The following is a 19915-nucleotide window of genomic DNA, read 5'->3' as shown; positions in this document are numbered from 1 at the left end:
GCGCCCAATTCTTTCATCACACTTGTAGATATTGGGTTCAAATCTTCGGGTGCAACCGCTCTGAATGCATGCTCTTTGTAGTCTATCCGCAGAAAGTCCCGCTTGTTGAGATGGGATACAGAGAAAGACAGACGGAAGTGAGACACGTGTAATCTGCCATAGCCATCTCTAGATATACTAGTTAGGTATTATGTGACCGTTTCGTTCATGTGAGCGCAATCAGGCATATCTGAGCGCACTATCGAAGGAATCGAGATCTATGTAGTGAAAGATGACGATAAGGAAGCATCGTGTCCGGCAGAGAAATACAGCGGAATATGATGTCACTGTGCACATGGCGCGTGAGCCATTCAAGGACGTCTTGGAGTGCTTCTGACATTAGCACTGCAAAATGCAACCCCGTAAACGCCATGATCAGACCAGAGCCTAGTCTGTGTTCTGAATAGGGATGCAGCAAACCCAGGCCATGAGACGAGCGGGCCATCCAGTAATGGTGATATGAGGATTGGATATTGTTCCCGTTGTGCCCGCGGCACCAGCGACGGCGGGAAGTGTCGAGGCAGTAGCAGTGCGTGTTGCTGGGTGTTGCTGGGTGGTATTGGTATTGGAAGGTCGAGAAGAGCTGGCAGCTGGCCTCTTTCTCGCGTGATAGTCCCTCTACGCGAAAAGTGGTCAGTGGTAAAGAAGAGCAGAGAAGAGGAAAAGAGCGTACAGGCTTGCCTGCTGTGCATGGGACCTCAACTATTGGCGGTTCTCGCAGCTCGACGTTCGATCCATCTCGTCTTCGCATCATGTCAGAGACTAGGTTCCAGGTCCAGCTGAAAGGGCTGGACAAGGATTGCGTGTCACGTTCAGTCGCTCCGTGTCGATTGGAGGGGCGGCGCCAGAATGAGGGAAAGCGACTGAGGGTGCGGCTGTTATGTTGACCATGTGATTGAATATAAGAAGTAGACAACTGACAATATATCGGTCAAACCACTCAATCATAGATGGAATTCGTCACATACATCAGCACGTCGTGCATCGTCAAAAAACCCTGGGGGTATTTGACGACGTGGAACACCTTTCATCTTTGGCGCTAGTTGTTGTGTAGCATCAACCTGGGGGAGTAGATCCATTGTCAGTGTGATTGAGGATTAATTGTATCCAAGCTTACATTGTTCAAGTTGGACAGAAGGCTAGCGTCTTTGACGATAGTTGAAAGATCCCATTTGTATCTCATAATGGGCCCGTGCCCGTCCATTCCATAGACAGCGGTGATGAGGAACATTCCATCCGGAGAAAAGACTGCGCACGTCACCCCGTCTTCATGCACATGATGGAGTGGTGGTTCAATGGGCTGAGTGGTTTCGAGGTTCCATAATTGCACTGTCTTGCAATTGTTGGTGTATAATAAGTCTAAACATGCGAGGATGCGCTCATTTGGAGATAATAAAATCGAACCGACAATATCAGGCTCTTCCAATTCAAGAAGAGCTGTTTCGGACCACGTGGCGGTGTCAAATTTCATGATGAAGGATCCCGCGGCGATAAGTGTTTTTCCATCGGAGGTCCACACCAGGCACTTCACGAATCTCTCGATTGTTGTGAGCAATTCGCCTGTGCTAGCATCCCAGATTTTCAAGCCGGCTCCGCCCGTGGCAATCATCTTGGCATCAGGTGAATAGCAAACCGCACACATGGTGAACCCTGGTAACCCTGTCTTGATCGGTCCGAGGATTGTCGTGCCGCTGTCGACTTCCCATACTCTGAATGTTCCATCTTTCGATACGCTCACCATTCGCCCTCCGTCTGAATTCCAGCACAAAGAGACCACTGTCTTTGTGTGACCCGTCCATTTTTTTATCACCTTGCCTGTGTCGATGCTCCACAATCTCACTGCGCCATCTTCACTCCCGCTTGCTAATGTCTTGCTGTCCGGCGACATTGCTATGACCTTCACTATTAGTTGTTTGTCCTCCCATTCCTCCCCAACTTGCATGCCCGTCTCCAAGTCCCAGACTCGAAATGAGCCACCCCATGAGCAGATGATGATCCGCTGTCCACCGGGCAGGTGCAAGATGTGTTCGACGCCGCCGTAACATTGCGTGATGTTCCTTGTTGTGAACTTTTTGGAAGGCATTGTCACTGAAGGTTCTTTCTTCGCAGGGGCTGGATTAAGCATGGTTTTTGTTCGGGGACTCACTTAACGGGCGCGGTATCATTTCAGCTTTTAATATTACCTGCCATACAAATATCACTTACTTGATCAGAATACAGAGGTAAATGGAAAGAAAAATGCTGAAGAAGTTGTAGCGGAGTGGGCGTCGAGAGTCAAGTCAAGTCGTGAGGGAGATCGTTTGAATCCTCCACAGCAAGCTCATCCTCGTGTTTGCGTTACAGCATCGTGCACTGGCTGTGCAGGTCAAGCGCCCAATTCTATTTCCATCCTTAATTTCTCCATCGACCCCATGGCACCGCGTCTGATAGACATGTTATCCAGCGAGCCTGCAACTCTGTTTCTCTCCACTGGTCCGGTACAATACTATCCTGCACTCTTCGTATCTACCCTCGCGCTGCATTTCTGTTGACTTGAGCCATTGCTGAACGCACGCTCATCTCACCATCTGAAAGCTCCCAAACCACTGTTCTTTCCATCCATAGTGGACTCCAAATTTCCGGACGAGAAAAGCGAGGCCATGCCACCGTCCCCGAGTGTAAAACCTTGAGCGAGTGAGCCTTTAATGACCCACTGATAATATCGACATACCTTTTATTGGTCCCCTTGTAAGTTACGTCTTCGCTTTCAACCTTCCCAGCTACGTCCGTGCCAGGTACAGCTTCGGGTCACGAATCCAGCTTTCTGATGAGAAATATATGAGCATACTTTGGAGAGCCTAGACAAATCATTCGGAGACGTGATGAATGCCATCATCGATGAGGAAAAGGAATCTCAAGGCGCATCAAGCCGAGATGCAACATTGCGAATCTGCAGGTGGGATGAGGCAAAGGACGGAGCAACGGTGTCGGAGCGAACGAAGATGGATTGTTCGTCGTTAGTAATATTACAAAAGGTGAAACTTCGAAGAACAACAATGTAACGCAAGGGATATAATGATGTTCTTTTGGTAGATGCGATTCATAGTACGCAGATAGATTGTACATAAAAATATCCATGAAATGACGTGCGTCGACGACGCAGATGAGGGTTTTGATGTAAGTACAATGTGGTAGCGATTAGTCCACATTCCAAGGACGAGGAACTAGTTCCTTCCCGTTGGCAGTCTCAACAAGGTCAAAGTATGAGGCATTCGTTCGGGTGAACGGCCTGCGAGGGCGAGGAGGCTGCCCGTTGTCGTCCGCTGGGCCTTGCTCAGGCACAAGAGGTTGTGCCTCTGGGTTGACCGCTGGGTATTGGGGAAGGACTAACAGGTTTGGCACCAGACTTTTTGCCTCGATGTAACCCGGGTCGGCCGCTGGGTACTTGGGCGCTACACCAGTTCTAATGAAGTTGGTCGCAGCTTGCAGCTTGACAAATTCTCCCATCTCGTTGATTCTCTGTCTCTTTTCCATGAAAGCATCCGGTGCTGAAAATCGTTGATCAATATAGGCTTCCTGAATATCGTAGTGGGTTCACGTACATTGCATGTCATCTATCTCTGCGTAGGGCTTTCGCGCTGACGAGAGAGCAGCAGCAGACTTTACATGCTGGCGGGCCTGAGGGACTAGCAATTCCTCGATGCCCAGTTGAGCACGGGGGTCAACTCCCCCGAAGCGTATATCGAAATTGGTGTGTAGGGGTAACAAGAGCCGGGTGATTCGTTCTGTACGGACGGTGAAAAAGAAATCTAACAACATAAGACCAATACATACCGTCCATCATGGTGTCCGAGGGGAAAGCGCGCTTGCGGCTTTTGATTACAAGCAACAACTTGAAGTACGCCTTCTTGTACGGCAGTAGAGTCTCTGAACAGACGACGAAGAGGTGTAATTTCACTCCCATGCGATTCAGAGTGGAACGTGCGACCTTGGGCGACGAAAGCGTTATTGCAAGGACTTGCTACAATGAAAACTATACTTTACCTCAGTCAGTGCAATGATCTGCAAGGAAAGATCATCGTTAGTTGACTGTAAAAGAATATTAAAAAGAGAAGCTTACTTTTCGCCCGTTGCGTTGTAATTGGCAGTCTTCCGAACGGCTAGTGATCGCCATGATGTCATAGATAGCGTCCAGAAGAAGGTATGGAGAGTTCAGACGTTGAGCCAGATCCATGGGGCCTCGTCGATTATAATTATCGAGTGCAGTCGTGTTGTTGGTCATGGTCATTAAAAAGTAGGTGTGAGTGGAGGGAGAGATGGAAAGAAAGATGTGGAAAGAGAAACGCCGCCAACATGGAATTTATAGTCACATAATGTGGCAGAGCTCCGATCCTTGGGTCCACAAATATTCGAAGGGCGCTTGCCAGTGTATGTCACACATGGCTGCGGTACATTCCGTGAACAGTGGACATCCACAGATGACTCCGCTAGCAGAGGGTTTAGCTTGGGACACAATTGTGCACTCTTCTAGTACATGCCCTCCTGGCCATGTCAGAATTTCTAAAATGGCAAATGCGGTACACATGTCAGCACCAAATAACACATCAACAAACCACAGCCTGACCTCGCGACATCCAATTAAATTGCCAAAGAGGCTCCGCTTGAAGGCTCACCTCCGATGGCTTATGAAGGACCTTTATAGGTACATCTTGGGTCTTCATATATACATGCGCATTGAATATCAGGTTTCAAACGGTGTAAAGCAATCACCTCGTGAGTTCATATCCCTTCCTTACATAAGTCTCCGGAGAATGGGGGCAGTTTGCTTCCTCGTCGAGTCCGTGTTACCCTGCTTGTACGCCTCGCAATATATGACGCCCCGAACTGCGCTTCACCAGTCGTGATTTCTTCAGTATCCTCGTTCTCAGATTCCTCAGCCATGTCGGCGCTGCCAACGAACTTTGAGAAATCAAGCCGCTTCAGCTCAAGCTCTTCGCTTGCTTCGAGGCCCTCCCAAAGTTTCTCTGCGATGCCTTCATCTCCTGTCTTGATTATCCAAAGTTGCTCCCCCCCTCCTTTGCCTTTCTTGTTCCGGAAAGTAGTAAGCATGCCGAGAATGCTAAGGTCTCTTTCTGCGAGCTAATCTTGAATTTCCTGCATAGGATAATTCGATGACGCAAATAACGCGGAGAGACGGAGTGGGACGGTGGCGAGACCCACTGCTATCACATTTGAAGATTGCACCGCGTTATCGGATGCAGGCGTTGTGAATGTATACTCTTTGTAATCTCTTCGTAGCAAGTCCCGCGTGCTGAGATGGGATACAGAGAGCTTTTTCTCTCCCGACGTGGTGGACAGAGACTGGACTGAAGGGTGGTGTGTAATCGGTTGGTTATCTGATGATATGAAAACTTCTTCCATCAATAGCTTTTCCTCCCTCTTTGAGACCTCGGGTATCGATCAAAACAGGACTCAGCAAGAGCGTCGACAGTTCAGGGGGTATGGAAAAAAATTGATGATTGATATAATCTTGCAACAAGAGACGAGCAACTTCCAGCCGGCTCGACTACCCTGGGATCAGCCGTATCCTTGTATTGACCTTCATCCTCGTGGTGGTCTATTACTGCGACAACCCTGGCTGTTGGAGATGCGTAACTGGTGTGGAGGACGTTGTGATCTACAAGTGCAAACTGGGACACTTGCGATGGCATAGGATCACTCGAGCAATAAAGTTCCTCAAAAGGCTGGTTAATTCCGGCGAGACCAAGGGCATACAGATTCTCTGCTCTGAGCATGAAATCCTCCCTAGGTGTAGTTATGAATGCGATCGCCTTTCCGCTTGTGTTTGAGCGCAACCAGGAATATCCGAGAGCACTAGTGAGGGAACAGAGATCTATGTAACGCAAACCCACGGTAAGGATTGAGAACGAGCGAAACAGAATTAAACACACCGCCTGCTTCATTGCCCATCACCACCATCCATCCATCCCCATTATCAACTAGAAAATTTGCCTTCTAGGACTTGAGGTAGGACGAAAAGTTGGATGTTGACGTTGAAGCTTGCCGCAGAGGTTTACTTGGAAACTTGATGTTTAGACGTGCCAGTGAACTGGATGTGATTTTTGCAAGTCTAGGCAAGAGCTGGGCCCTGGCGACTACGAAAGCCCATAGGATCGCTAGGCAGGAATATCTGGTAAGGATCATGCGAGTCGGAGCCCCAAATCACATGCATGACGATGCTATAGGTGATGAACTTGGTATCACGGGCTGCAGATGGCCTGGATTGCGAATTGTGGGTTATGAGACGGGAAAGCGGGATAGGTAAGTTATTCATGCCTGAGAATTATGAACTACTTGCAACTGTTTGCTATGTTCTCGCAGCATATTGATACGACGCTCGTAGACAGGACCTCTTTGGGACCTCTAAGAACGGCGGCCTCATTTCCAGACTAGCGAAATTTTGCAACGCGGTGAGGAAGGCTATTCCGATTTCCGAAAGTCTCGCCGCCAGCCAGTACAAATTAGGCAGTCCTATGTAACTAGGACCTGACCGCAACAAAACCGTCAGCATCTCGAGGTTCGCCAGATTCATGAACCGTTGGCAGAGGATGGAAAACTGGTTTTCTGCTCTATCACCCAAGACCACAGGAGCTTCAAAAAAAAATGATCCCACTCACCCTGGAACAAGGGTTGAAAATCACACGAAAATTGTTTGATAGGCTTGGGCGCTACTAACTTACAATGTACATGCGCCCGATATACTTATTTTTATCATCATCATCCTGATCCTATCGCTCATCTTCTACGGCTACCAACACTTGCAACCAGGTGAGCCTTCACGTGAAATCCTCACTGGCAACTTAACCCGGATGATGACACACAGATTAACGTTGCCGAATAACAGAAGTGGATCCTATTGCGAGTAATCTGCAGTCACTGGAACCTTTTGGTGTGAGCTCATGTTTGATCGTGGCGTCTATGGGTCTAAAGCTCATGAAAATTGGCGCCCAGTGCTAATGCCAGAAGCACTCACAGATGTACTTGAAGAGTTTACGCGCTATGTAAACAACGACATCCCATTCCGCCTTATCTACCTGTTGGATATGACGCTCGTTGGCAGATCCACTGTGAAGCAACATTTCCGACCGCTGATGGACGAGATCACGAATGACATGATAGACGAGGAGAGTAAAAAGATGAGACTGGAGCAGGGATTCATGTACCCCATACACTCTGATAGGCGATCTGCCGTCCGCGCTCTGGTGGAGGAAAGAGTGCAATATGCCATTTTTTCTCATCGCTGGCTGGAGGAAGGAGAGCCAAGCTTCAAGGACGTCGAGCAACGAAATGAATCTGCTCCCGGATACGCCAAACTTGGGCACTTTTGTGAAGTAGCTCAAAAAGGCCATGGGATGAAGTTCGCATGGTCAGATACATGCTGCATCGATAAGAGCAGCAGCGCCGAGCTAGACGAATCTATTCGCTCTATGTTCAGATGGTACAGAAACTCTGCGATATGCATCGTCCATCTCGCGCAGTCGACATCCACAGGAGATATGACGGACGACGAATGGTTCACAAGGGGGTGGACACTGCAGGAATTGATCGCTCCGAAGAAGACAAAGTTTTATAACAAGGACTGGGAACCTCTCACAAGCCTCCACTATGATAAGGGCGAATATGGAGATGAAGATATTTTATCTGCGATCAGCAAGCGTACGGGCATCAGCCGTCGAAATCTTCTTCATTTTGACCCAGGCCCATTCTTCCTCAAGGAGCGCATGGAGTGGGCAGCAGGGAGGAGAGCAACACGAGACGAAGACATTGCTTATTCACTAACCGGCATCTTCAACGTCGGACTGCAGATTGCATATGGAGAAGGAGCAGACCGCGCATTTGTCAGACTTATCGAAGCTCTCATGCAAGTCACTAGTGATACGGACATCCTGCACTGGACAGGGAAAGCCGCAGTACTTCCGCACACCCATGCCCTTCCTCCCTCCCCAGCAGCCTATCGTGTAAAATCAATCAGCGGTAGTCGCCCGAGGGGCCGTTTTGCCATGACGAGTTCGGGCTTCCAAATCAAACTTGCAGTTTTCCCTTCTCGATTGGTGTCCACTGATCAAGAGACGGGGGTGGCGACCCTTGCCTGCGATCTCGCTGGGATGCATGAAGTCATACTGAAGGTCGAGGTCCTGGAAAGAGATGCACTGCAGATGCATGCTGATGACGGGTACAATTGGATGATAGGTGTGTTCAATTACATGGATACTCTTGCAGGACCTAAGATCGCGCCGATATCGGGATGCTACCTGTTGATGACGTCGTCGTTGTCTCCGGAGTGCATAAAGCTGCCGACGAGGGATGTCATCACCTTCGAGATGAGCGAGATGGTATTTGACGTGAAGTACTTGCAGACCGTGTATCTGTGAGTGGCCTAATGCACCTATCCTATGCGAACCATACCGTAATACATAGAGTCATACATTACATGCTGTCTTCTCTATAATCAAGCTAGGTGGGTGGTAGAATTGGAGATGCTAAAAAGTCGAAACGCGGGTTTGAAAAACCATACGCATAATGCATACATGTCTATCATGAGAGCTGGAAGGATCCTTGTACCTGGTCTTCGGCGTCGAGGCGCTAATGTTTCTGGTTCGGCACTGTAATTTACACCAACGAACACCAATTGCTGATCAGGCCAATTTTACTCGGTGTGTCGGGCAGACATCGGCCTAGTCCTGCGAGGATTTTCGGCTCCGTTACACGAATCGGCAGGGTCGCAGCCTCGTGTCACACAGCATCAAGGAACCGTCCATCCATGAGGCCTGAGGCCTGAGATCTCAAGCAGCACCCTTGCAATTTCTATCACTCCACCGTGACAGGCTCGCTGCAAAACTCATCACCTTCAAACATTGTTACAGGACAGTCTAACGCCAAAACATCATTTCTCGACTTAAACCTCATCACAACCTACCCCAGCCTCAAAGTTACGGCCTAGAGTTCGAGCCTTCGATCGACATCTTCGGACGTCTTCCCTCAAGGTGGCCATCGCTCCTAGGTTTCTAGGAACACCTATCTGATCCGACTAGTGAGTGTTTCTTTCTAGCTTCTCCAAGTTGTGCCGTTTCATACCACATTTTCCCTTTATCAATCGAGAGATTCGCATGGCGTCACGCAGTCAGTCGTCCACACAACCCGCAACAAGTTTTACTCCTCAGCCTCGGCCAGCGGTAGGAACTTGGGAGAAGTTGTCCCAGGTCGCTGTCAAGGGTGCTGAATTTGCCTCCCCGGAACGTCAGCCCCACCCAAAATGTTTGGAAGGGACCCGGGTGAACATTCTCAACTACATCTACCAGCTATTGGACGGGCGAGAGATGAATCAAGTCATTTGGCTGCATGGCACGGCGGGCATTGGAAAGTCTGCTGTTGCATTCACTGTAGCTGAAAGGATGAGAAGTCTAAAAGTCACAGAGCTGGCAAATGTCGAGAAGCGGCTGGCTGGAACATTTTTTTTCTCGCGCCAGCACGCGAGTCGCTCCACGACTGGTTATTTCTTTACGACGCTTGCTTACCAACTTGGGAGCAATTTTCCTAGTGTCCGCGATGAAGTGAATAGAGCAATCCAGGAGAATCCTGCCCTTCTAGACCCCAACAAATCTCTTCACTCCCAAATGGAGGCCCTCTTTCTCCGACCTCTTCGGCACCTTCGTCTAAGGCTGCGCGACGGTCTGCCTTTGGTGTTTGTCGTCGATGCCCTTGAATGCTTATCCAAAGCCGCACTTGTTGATCTCATCTCCCTGATCGGCGAAGCTCTTCGTCAACCTGATCTGCCCGTGACCCATATGCTGGTCACGACTCGCACAGAATCGCATATCTACAACGCCTTTCAGACAGAAGAGGTGCGTCCGCTGGTGTACGAAATACCAGTGCACACTTCGGAGGAGGGCATTGCGACCATCATCTCGTTGGACGGCGCAGATGTTGACAATGATATATATATCTTCTTGCAGCATTCCTTCAGAAAGCTGCAAAGCCGCCATCACGATTTCCTGCAGCCATCGAGGGATGAACTTGTGCGGCTTGCGACGAGGGCGGGCAGACGTTTCATTGTGGCGTCCATGATGCTGCAGTTTCTCGAGGATGGCTACGGTGATATCCGCTGTAGGCTTCAGCTCATTCTCGAGCTAACAAGCGAACAGCTGCCAGTCACGGAGGTGTACAAATTCTACGATCGTATCCTCTCTACATGTGCCGATCCCTGGCTCGCGTACCTGCACTTGTCCATCGTTGCTGCACTTGCCGAGCCTCTTCCAATATCACAAATTTCGGAACTTCTGGGCCCTGATCAGGGCAAGGATGTAGAGACATCACTGCTGCAGCTACGGTCTTTCGTGGATATTCCTTTCGACAGCAGGCTCCCTGTGAATATCTATCATTCGTCCATTCGTGACTATGTTTCCGACCCATCGAACTGCGGCCTCCTTGGAGTTGTAGCACGTGTCACCACCCCAGCTCACTCCCTACTGGCTCATTCCTGTTTCAACTTGATGATGCGAGGTATCCCGGAAAGCACGGCCCTCCTTGATGCGCTCTCAGGGTTGGCGAGGCAGAACCACGCAATCCAGCCGCAAGACCCCCAGAGCTTAAAACACTCGTTGTCCTTCATTGTTCAGCCACCAGAGCCCCTGCAAATTCTTACAGGCCTGCTGTGGCTTCGTGGAAATCGCGGTCCGCATTTACAATTCTGGCTACAGACTCTGGACGGGCGTGCCTGGCTACAGACTCAAGGAGGGAAAGACTGGTTTCGAAGCGACGAGGGGAAGGACTGGTTAGAGACCCTAGAGGGGTGCGCCTGGCTGCCAACCCAAGGGGGGAAAGACTGGCTGCAGTCTGCAGGAGGAGAGGACTGGCTGCAGACCCAAGGGGGAGATGGATGGCTGCAGACCCACGGAGGGAAAGACTGGCTATGGACTGAGCGCGGGCAAGGCTGGCTGTGGACCATGAGCGGGAGAGGCTGGCTGAAGACCGAGAGCGGACAGGGCTGGTTGCAGATCCAGAACGGGCGAGTTTGGCTGAAGACAGAGGGAGGAGAGGACTGGCTGCAGACGGAGGGGGGAAAGGATTGGTTACAGACCCATGGAGGAAAAGACTGGTTGTGGACTGAGAGCGGGCAGGACTGGTTGTTCACGCCAGGTGGTCGAGGCTGGCTACATACTCCGATTGGGCGAAGCTGGCTCCAGATCCAGAGCGGACGAGATTGGCTACAGGCCCGTGGGGGTATCCAGGACTGGCTGACAGGCCGGGGAGGTGTACGTGCCTGGCTGCAAGCCCAGAGTGGTGTCCGTGCCTGGCTGCAGACCCAGGGTGGGAGAGATTGGCTGCAGACCCAGAGCGGGCAAGACTGGCTGCAGACTCCGGGCGGGCGAGGTTGGCTGCAAATCAAGAGCGGAAAAGACTGGCTGCAGACTAACGATGTGCAAGGCTGGTTGCAGAACCAGAGCGGGCGAGACTGGCTGCAAACTACTCACGGGCGGGACTGGCTGGAGACTCAAGGAGGGCGAGATTTCTTGCGGACAGAGGGGGGAGATGTATGGCTGCAGACCGAGGGGGGAGATGAATGGCTGCAGACGCTAGTCGGGCGAGATTGGTTGCAGGCCCAGAGTGGACAAGATTGGTTGCAGACCGAGTACGGGATGGACTGGCTGCAGACCCCGGTGGGGAAGGACTGGCTGCAGACAAAGGGGGGAAATGACTGGCTGCAGACTGAAGGGGGAAAAGACTGGTTGCAGATTGAGAATGGACGAGGCTGGCTGCAGACTCGTGGAGGAAAGGACTGGCTGCAGACCCAGGGGGGGAAGGATTGGTTGGAGACCCAGGATGGAGAGGATTGGCTGCAGACCCAGGGCGGGAAGGACTGGTTATGGACCGAGAGCGGACGAGACTGGCTGGGAACCGAGAGCGGGCGAGACTGGCTACGGACCGAGAGCGGGCGAAGTTGGCTTCAAACCCGGGGCGGGCGAGGATGGCTGCAGACCCAGGGTGGCCAAGACTGGCTGCAGACTCAGGGCAGGCGAGACCAGCTGCAGACTGTCAACCGGCGAAACCGACTGCAGACACAGAGCGCGCAAGACAGGCTACAGCTACGGAGCGTACGAGACCCGCCGCAGACCCAGAGTATACGAGACCAGCAGCAGATCCAGCGTCCACTATCCCGGTTGCAGACTCAGAGCACGCAAGACTTGTTGCATACGGACCACGATCAACTATCGCAGTTAACTCCTGCAGTGTCTGCCAGCGTCTGGCTAACAATGGAAGAATTCTCGAGCATGCTGGAAGCAATTAGCAAGTACATAACCATTCCAGAATTGGCTTTACTCCCGGCTTTTCAAACAATCCAGCAATTTCAAAGCTTGCCGGATTTCTTGATATTTCCGGCATTCCTGGCATTAAGGCACCACGATCGTTCCACCTCGACATTACCACAACGTCGCTTTCCACCGAGCATAGAGATCATCCACGCCATGAACGCCTTCGTGAATTTTGCAAACGAAGCACAGGAGCAAAGTCAGGCAGTTTCTGATGCCCTCAAGTACGCCTGTCAAAACTGGGCCGTTCATCTGTCTCTTGCTCCGACTCCATGGGATGGTACAACCAATTATGTATTCCAGGCTTTCTGGAATCGCCACCTCCTTTCCTGGCTCGAGAGGCAGTGGTGTTTGAAGGGTCTGAAATCTTGCCTCGTTATTTTATCCGAAGGGCAGAAACTTGCAAAGGTATGTAATGATCCTCTTTTTCCCCACACACCACACAAGCTGATATTGTATTGTGTCAGGTTCGATTTTTTCATTCAGTTGATGACATACTTTTTAATTCTCTCTTATCCTCAGTTTGGACCTGTTAATGCACAGCCTAATGAGTGGCCAGCCATCATTCCCAGATTATTGCTGACACCGGAAGAGTCGCCACCTGCTTACGCCTCCGAATACCCAACGGGGGGACCGTCAACTCCCACAACTACTGTTCTCACAAAAGAGCTCGCCGTGGCCCCGCGTATGAAAATTGTTCCTACGCAAAGTCCTATTATTCGTATGGATAGCCCTATTTCTCCTGTGGACAGCCCCATTGCTCCTGTGTACGTGGGCCCACGTATGAGAATTGTTCCTACGCAAAGCCCTTTTGATCCTATACAAAGCCTCATCAGACCAGCCTCGCGATACATACGAAAACCCTTGCCACCCATCCCTTCTCCGAGCCCCAACACCAAAGCGCACAAACATCCAAAATAAGACAAACTACCCTTGTAACCCAAGACTACAACCATCGCTGTGATGATCCAGGCATGGCACGTGAAGTGTTAGAAGTTTTGGAGGTCTTAGTGAGGAATATTGCTGGTAGCTCTCTACAGGGTCTACAATACTCCGGTCACCTGTCGGCTCTTGTAATTTTTATCGTGATTTATCTAGCACTCGTTGAAGTCTGATTCGACTGCTTGCTAAGAGGCTGAATATTCATGTGCTCTATGGTCTCTAAATTAGATGGACAATACAAATAGCCGAATTGTAATGTTACCAAAACGAATCGAGCGTCGGTACTGCCCTGTAAATACATCGTATCGCCTGCTGGTATGCAAATGATGCAGCATCAACTCACCTGCACGGGGTGACGGAACGAATGTTGCGCCGATGCGAATGCGCACAACATCGGGTTACATCGCACTAGCTGCGACAGTATCAGCTCATGACTGGACTGTAGCATGCTTCAAAATCCTCGCTATGAGAAAATGATGTAATCCATTAGTCTCGCACCCATAGTACTTGTTCTTGTAAGTAGAATTTTTGAAATTACTGAACGGTGGCAAAGTTCAAAGTGCGAGGGGGGGTTGCATCACGTACAATGCAGTCATGATCACGTGCAGGCGTACTTGGGTTTATAGTGTGCATGAACTTCAAAAATCACCAGCATGGTTCCCCGGTATCCTGGCTCAGCCACCACGTCTAGCTTACCGCACGCAATCGTTCGAATCCAAGACTATACTTAAATTGTTGCAATGACGATACTCCTGCCGTTCCACAAATCAATCCTTGAGGAGATTCATGACCCTGCCACTTCAGACTTGCTCATCCTTGCCCGTGGGCTTGGTCTTCGTCGTGTCATATGCACGCTCATGCAAATATACGACTCAAAGCAAAGTCTTATTCTACTCCTGAACGCCTCACCGGAAGAGGAAACTGCTATAGGTGATGAACTTGGTATCATGGGCTGCAGACGGCCTGGATTGCGAATTGTGGGTTATGAGATGGGAAAGCGGGATAGGTAAGTTATTCATGCCTATCGTTAAAACCGATTGTTTTGAGAATTATGAACTACTCGCAACTGTTTGCTCTGTTCTGGCAGCATATTGATACGACGCTCGCAGACAGGACCTGTATAAGAACGGCGGCCTCATTTCTGTCACCTCCCGCATTCTTATCGTTGACATGCTGCAATCCGACATTCCAACAGAGCTCATAACGGGTATAATTATTTTACATGCTGAAAAGTGCGTGCGTGCTCTTCTACATTGTGCTCAGTGATGAATTAATGCATCGACCAGGGTCACTGCCCTCTCCCTTGAAGCTTTTATTGTCCGGCTGTACCGAGAAAAGAATAAGGCTGGCTTTCTCAAAGCATTCTCAGACCAGCCGGAGCATATCACCAGTGGTATGTCTCCTCTGAAGAACATCATGAAGGAGCTTCAATTGAGACGCGTTCATATCTATCCTCGGTGTGTGACATCCTTCCTAGCTGATGTTCATGTTGTTCGCCTTCTAGTGCTCGTGTTACCGTCATTTCTCATCTATTCTGGCTCTAGATTTCACGAAGAAGTCAAAAACACGCTTGAAACCCGTAAAGCGGATGTCATCGAGTTGTATCAACATCTTACAGAGCCTATGGAGGCAATTCACCATGCGATAGTCCAATGTATGACCGTCACCCTCTCCGAGCTCAAAAGATCTAACAAGACAGTAAGTGTCTCTGAACTGGCATTTTTGCACCTGAACGAATTGCTATTTGTTTATCTCGCAGCTTGAGCTTGATGATCTTAATGTAGAGTCCGCATATTTCCGTTCCTTTGATGCAGTAGTCCGCAGGCAATTAGACCCCGTATGGCACAAGGTTGGTCCACGGACGAAGCAACTTGTGGGTGACCTCGCAACGCTCAGACGTCTATTAACGTATGTTTCATTATCATTATTCTTATTTTCGTTTTAAATTCGTGTCTACCATTTGTCGCTATCGTCTGTTGTCCATTTTGAACCGACACTGACCTGGGCCCTCTATCAAGGTACCTGCTGTCCTACGATTCCCTCGCTTTCCACGCCTACCTTGAAACTCTCGTAGCCTCAAATACGACGACCGCTACGGGTGCAGCTAAACAACACCAGTCCCCTTGGATGCTCACCGACGCGGCCAACATTATTTTTAACACCGCGAAAAGACGATGTTATATCCTCACTACCCCAAAACCCAAGGCCTCGGTTTCCGAGAGGCAAGTGATTGACGTTGACGACGAAGATGCATGGGCTGCCCTTGACGAGGTACATGGCATAATAGGAAGCAATCGTGGAGATAAAGGGAAGGAGAAGGAAAGGAAGAAACCATGGGTTCCGGATAACATGTCTCCCGTGCTCGAAGAACTTCCAAAGTGGGATCTCCTTGCAGATGTACTTCAGGAAATCGAGGAAGAGTTGATGAGACAGGAGGCAGTGTCGACTCGTGAGTCCAATTGACCGAACAATTTTTTTTGCTTGACGTACGTCAGGTCCGCCAATACGCGGGACAAACACGGTGCTTGTCATGACATCCTCTCCGCGCTCTTCTACCCTTGTGAGCGAGTTCTTGGGCGAGATGGACAGTGCTGCTCCGAAAGGCTCTCGTGGACGATCTATGATGGAGCGCAAATTGCGGAGGTATCTGTTTTGGAAGGGCGAGAACGCCAGACAAAAACAACCAAGGCACCAACAGCCCCCTCAGTTTTCCGCTCCGCAACCACAGCCTCCATCGCAACCCGAAGGTGAGATAAGCGAGGCTTTGAAGAGGAAGGACAAAACGAGACAAGAGCGAAGCGCAAATCGGAGAAGGGTGCGTGGCGGCGCACCCGCTGTTGCGTCAAGTAAACCAGCAATCGTGGATCCAAAATTGGAGTCGAGAGACGATGCAGATGATATCGCAACCTTGTGCGTCAGAATACTTGTAATTGTGCACTCCTTACTAAGATTGAATTTAGTCTCGCAAGCCAACCCCCAGATCTCCTTGTCTCCGCTGACGCAGACGCTCTCCTACTTGAAGCTCTTCTCTCAAGCGAAGCAGAACTGGACTTTGATACGCACTACGGCTTGCTTGCACCTTCGCAGACGGTCGTCGTGCGCGCATATACCGATGACACTGATGACCAGATTCTCGCAGAACTGCAGCCAAGGTTCATCGTGATGTTTGAACCTAACCTTGATTTCGTGAGGCGCATCGAGGTCAGTCTTTCATCTGAGAGAGGATACCGTTGAGTTTCATGCGGTGCAATGGACAGGTATACAGAAACTCAAATCCTGGTATGGGCGTCCGGGTATATTTCATGATCTACCAACTCAGTTGCGAGGAGCACAAGTACCTTGCTGGGTTGAGGCGCGAGAAGGACTCATTTGAGAAGCTCATCAAGGAGCGCGGAGTGCGTCGTTTGGTTTCAGTATCTTGCGTGTGGTGCAAGTCGCTCATCAGCTATATATAGTCTATGCTTCTGCCAATCTTCGAAGACAAACACGCCGGGAGAAGCGATGCAGTCATCAAAACAATCAGTACCCGTCTCGCAGGTGGAAGGAGGGAGTTGAGTACTGTGGCATCGCAGGTGATCGTTGACATGCGTGAATTCCGTTCCACGCTACCTTCGCTGCTACACGCATCTGGCCTGCTCGTTATTCCAGCGACACTGACCGTCGGGGATTATATCCTCACGCCTGATATTTGCGTTGAAAGGAAGAGCATACCTGATTTAGTGGCGAGCTTCAACAGCGGTCGATTGTAAGTCTCTCAGGTCTGTGCTTCTTTTTCGCTGATGAGTTGCAGGTACACACAGTGCGAGCTGATGTCGGTGCACTATAAGCAACCTGTATTGCTCATTGAGTTCGAAGAGAACAAATCATTCTCACTTGAGGTACGTTCAAAACCAGATTTCAGAAGGTCATCAGCAGCCTCACCCGTCTTTCAGACCGTAGCAGAATCAACGAAATTATACGCCAAACCCACAGGCAAATATCCTGCCAAGAAATCGGCAGGTCCAACCGATTCTGATCGCGCTCCACCATCCATCCAATCCAAACTCGTTCTGCTAACTCTTCACTTCCCTCGCGTTCGAATCATCTGGTCTTCATCTCCTTATGGCACCGCAGATATATTCAACGACCTCAAAGCCAATGCCTTCGAGCCCGACCCTAACCGCGCGATCGCAATTGGCGCCGAGGAAGACCCAGAGGCGGGCGCAGGTATCAACGCTGCTGCAGAGGAGCTGCTCCGATGTCTACCAGGAGTGACAGCGAAGAATGTCAAATATGTTATGAGCAAGGTGGGGAGTGTCAGGGAATTATGCGAGCTTGATAGAAAGGGTGTGCAAGTCATTTTGGGTGTTGAACCAGGGAATGCGTGTTATGACTTTATGCATCGGGGGGAGAGGAAGAAAGCTTGAGGTGCTTTATGAATTGCGTTACGTTAGTGCAACTTTTTGTTCCCGAGAACATGATGTCTTTTGTTTTTAGCTCAAAATTGTGAATCGTGATTCCAACGTGGCGGTTGTGGTTTTTTGTGTTCAGTGCTGACCGCTCCGAGCTTTCTGCAGTCACTCACTGGCTTCGGATTTCCCTTATTTGCTCCAGCGATGTACAGCACCCTCTGGTTCGGGATGGGCGATACCATCTGATATCATTCTTGCAGTCACGGCAATCAATAGGTTGTGCAGTTCCGCGTACGGTTCCATTCCTGTTCCTTCCCCTGTCACCCTTGTTGATTGTACCTGCAGACCCTGGATATCTTGGTAAGGGAGCGAATCCGGAACAGCAGTCGATACGCGCTGCAGTAACGCGAACCTAAACGCACGTGTATAACAATCAGATAATTGTTCCGCATGCCCACTGTGTGTATCATATTTCCCTTGTTCCAGACCTACAACTACGGCATATCATAGAGGTACAGTGTCTTGATTCTTGAAATAGCTTGAACGTTGTATATACCAAAGCTATTAGGTAGATCATGATATGAACCAAAGTAGTTTGCAATGCTGCTTGAATTGAACATGGATTACCCTAATTGAAAATGAGGTTACATGTCACAGAATATACATGATTAATGATTAAGGTTGAGCCAAAAAATTAGAGATATCATAGGATATGAGTTAACCAAACGCATGTGTGATGCCAAACTATATCTCAAACGTCGGTGTGGAATGCACTCCGAGTGATCCGATGTCCCTCTACGCCCAGCGCCTCTCCTGTTTCCGCGGAATCCACTTCCTAGGCAATCGTGATACCCAAACCCTCTTCCCCTCGCCCTGGACTGGCCGATCTACAACCGCTTACTCAGGGCATCCGCCAGCGAAGAAAATACAGGGACCGACAAGCGGCGTGCCTTCGTGCGCGACGTACGCGGGCCAAGAAAGGACATACTCCGCACGATGCTCTTCCTCTTTGTTTTCTTTTCCGTATCAGGAACGTCCTCCCTGAAATGCTCTGCTTGCTCATGCGTTTCCGCTGTGGCTGCGGAGGGCTTGGACGGGACCTGACCCACGTCAATGACGTTGACAGGTCTCACGGGATGCGGGGGTGTGGCGCAAACTGCGAACGAGATACGTCGCGTTTGCTGAGCCTCCTTAGCAGGTGGGTGGAGTTGTAGAATTGAAATTGGAAACACGGGTTGTGTGACAACGTCGACAAGGGTTTCCGTGCTATCATTTCCTATCAGAATGACAGGCCCCAAAGATGTTTCTGGGACGAGAGATGCGGACGAGGTTGCTGGTGATTGGGGGATAGTGGGAAGTGTTGAGCGGAATGTTGGAGACTCTGGCTTAAATTGGAGTGGTGTGGGGTTGTGCTCTGGGGGTGTCTCGAGGACAAAACCCTCTGGGATGAGTGGCGTTTTTCTCGCATTGCGAGTAAAATAAAGGACATTGGAGAACGAGATCCAGAAGGACATGGTGGAGACTGGAATAGTTTATAGATGATGGCCTAGAGGAAGATGGCCTGCACCCTAGAAGTTTAAAGGAAGAAAGTAATAACACAAGACAAAAGAAAAAAAGCGCCCTAGAATGAGGAAACGGGAGATCCGTGACAGCGAATGCAGGCGCAGAGAACGGAACTTATGTAGCATTCTCTGCTTTTCAGCTAAAACTGTGCCATCCGTTCCTATTGCTGGCACGAGGAAACCATCATGATGTGGTTGTTGATCGGGGCGTTGGCTGTGAACGTTGTTAACTGCTATCTTAACTGATAGTGCTATCCTGGCAAATGATTGCGCTACTGGATAGAAGGAAATAACCGGGTATGTCGGTGGAGTTTATGAGCGCTTCACAGGCTTTCAAGGTTATGAGGCTGTGTCGCGGCACCGGTGCTTAGCGACAAAATATTGCGCCCTAGTGGGTCTGGAAGAGCTGTGAGAACAGGTTTTTTTTTGGAAGGTCGTCTAGTACGATCATACGATGATTGCAGTCCGGATGATGACAGCTCTTGTGATAATCCGGTTGTGTGCACTACTGAGCGATTCTGGGTGCTCAGTCTCAGTCACTCATCCGTAGACCACACCCGGTGTAGCCTAAGGCATAAGAAGTGACTGGGCCTATGAGAGATCAAGTCTGCTCAAGCTGATTTGTCAATCACTG

At 50.0% G+C, this 19915-nt stretch overlaps 7 protein-coding genes across 7 annotated transcripts; 3 read left to right on the top strand and 4 right to left on the bottom strand.

Moving 5' to 3' along the window:
* Positions 1–426: 426 nt before the first annotated feature.
* Positions 427–1118, bottom strand: DEU56DRAFT_756791 (uncharacterized protein; the record flags this gene model as incomplete). The annotated part of the gene is made up of 3 exons (XM_041350065.1): positions 427–657; positions 713–955; positions 1008–1118. 3 exons carry the CDS (start codon positions 1116–1118, stop codon positions 427–429), a joined length of 585 nt encoding a protein of 194 aa, XP_041207691.1.
* Positions 1119–3148: 2030 nt separating this feature from the next.
* Positions 3149–4519, bottom strand: DEU56DRAFT_401433 (uncharacterized protein). Its single transcript, XM_041346043.1, has 5 exons — positions 4139–4519; positions 4063–4080; positions 3853–4006; positions 3621–3803; positions 3149–3566 (listed from the first exon to the last, which is right to left on the bottom strand). The coding sequence occupies exons 1-5, from the start codon at positions 4304–4306 to the stop codon at positions 3217–3219; spliced, it is 873 nt and encodes a 290-aa protein (XP_041207690.1). The 5' UTR covers positions 4307–4519; the 3' UTR covers positions 3149–3216.
* Positions 4520–4810: 291 nt separating this feature from the next.
* DEU56DRAFT_871761 (uncharacterized protein) lies at positions 4811–5997 on the bottom strand (the record flags this gene model as incomplete). Its single annotated transcript, XM_041355733.1, has 6 exons — positions 4811–4907; positions 4979–5157; positions 5224–5384; positions 5431–5547; positions 5570–5911; positions 5970–5997. The coding sequence occupies 6 exons, from the start codon at positions 5995–5997 to the stop codon at positions 4811–4813; spliced, it is 924 nt and encodes a 307-aa protein (XP_041207689.1).
* A 521-nt stretch (positions 5998–6518) lies between these two features.
* Positions 6519–8803, top strand: DEU56DRAFT_401519 (uncharacterized protein). Its single transcript, XM_041346044.1, has one exon. It carries the CDS (start codon positions 6978–6980, stop codon positions 8448–8450), a length of 1473 nt encoding a protein of 490 aa, XP_041207688.1. The 5' UTR covers positions 6519–6977; the 3' UTR covers positions 8451–8803.
* Positions 8804–9185: 382 nt separating this feature from the next.
* DEU56DRAFT_738202 (uncharacterized protein) lies at positions 9186–10571 on the top strand (the record flags this gene model as incomplete). The annotated part of the gene is made up of 1 exon (XM_041348644.1): positions 9186–10571. A coding segment is annotated over one exon (1386 nt), but the record flags the coding sequence as incomplete, so codon positions are not given.
* Positions 10572–13972: 3401 nt separating this feature from the next.
* On the top strand, positions 13973–17848 carry DEU56DRAFT_981246 (uncharacterized protein). Its single transcript, XM_041359827.1, has 11 exons — positions 13973–14334; positions 14438–14560; positions 14615–15026; positions 15088–15236; positions 15347–15777; positions 15824–16238; positions 16289–16529; positions 16586–16723; positions 16784–17073; positions 17119–17206; positions 17261–17848. The coding sequence occupies exons 1-11, from the start codon at positions 14069–14071 to the stop codon at positions 17732–17734; spliced, it is 3027 nt and encodes a 1008-aa protein (XP_041207686.1). The 5' UTR covers positions 13973–14068; the 3' UTR covers positions 17735–17848.
* Positions 17849–18182: 334 nt separating this feature from the next.
* Positions 18183–19656, bottom strand: DEU56DRAFT_808356 (uncharacterized protein). Its single transcript, XM_041353425.1, has one exon. The coding sequence runs from the start codon at positions 19231–19233 to the stop codon at positions 18607–18609; it is 627 nt and encodes a 208-aa protein (XP_041207685.1). The 5' UTR covers positions 19234–19656; the 3' UTR covers positions 18183–18606.
* Between the last annotated feature and the right edge of the window lie 259 nt (positions 19657–19915).

The sequence above is a fragment of the Suillus clintonianus genome, assembly GCF_016758775.1.
Source record: "Suillus clintonianus strain FC179 chromosome Unknown DEU56scaffold_43, whole genome shotgun sequence".
Lineage (NCBI taxonomy): Eukaryota > Fungi > Basidiomycota > Agaricomycetes > Boletales > Suillaceae > Suillus > Suillus clintonianus.
The sequence above is the reverse complement of the archived record's forward strand: the minus strand, read 5'-3'. Positions and strand labels throughout refer to the sequence as shown.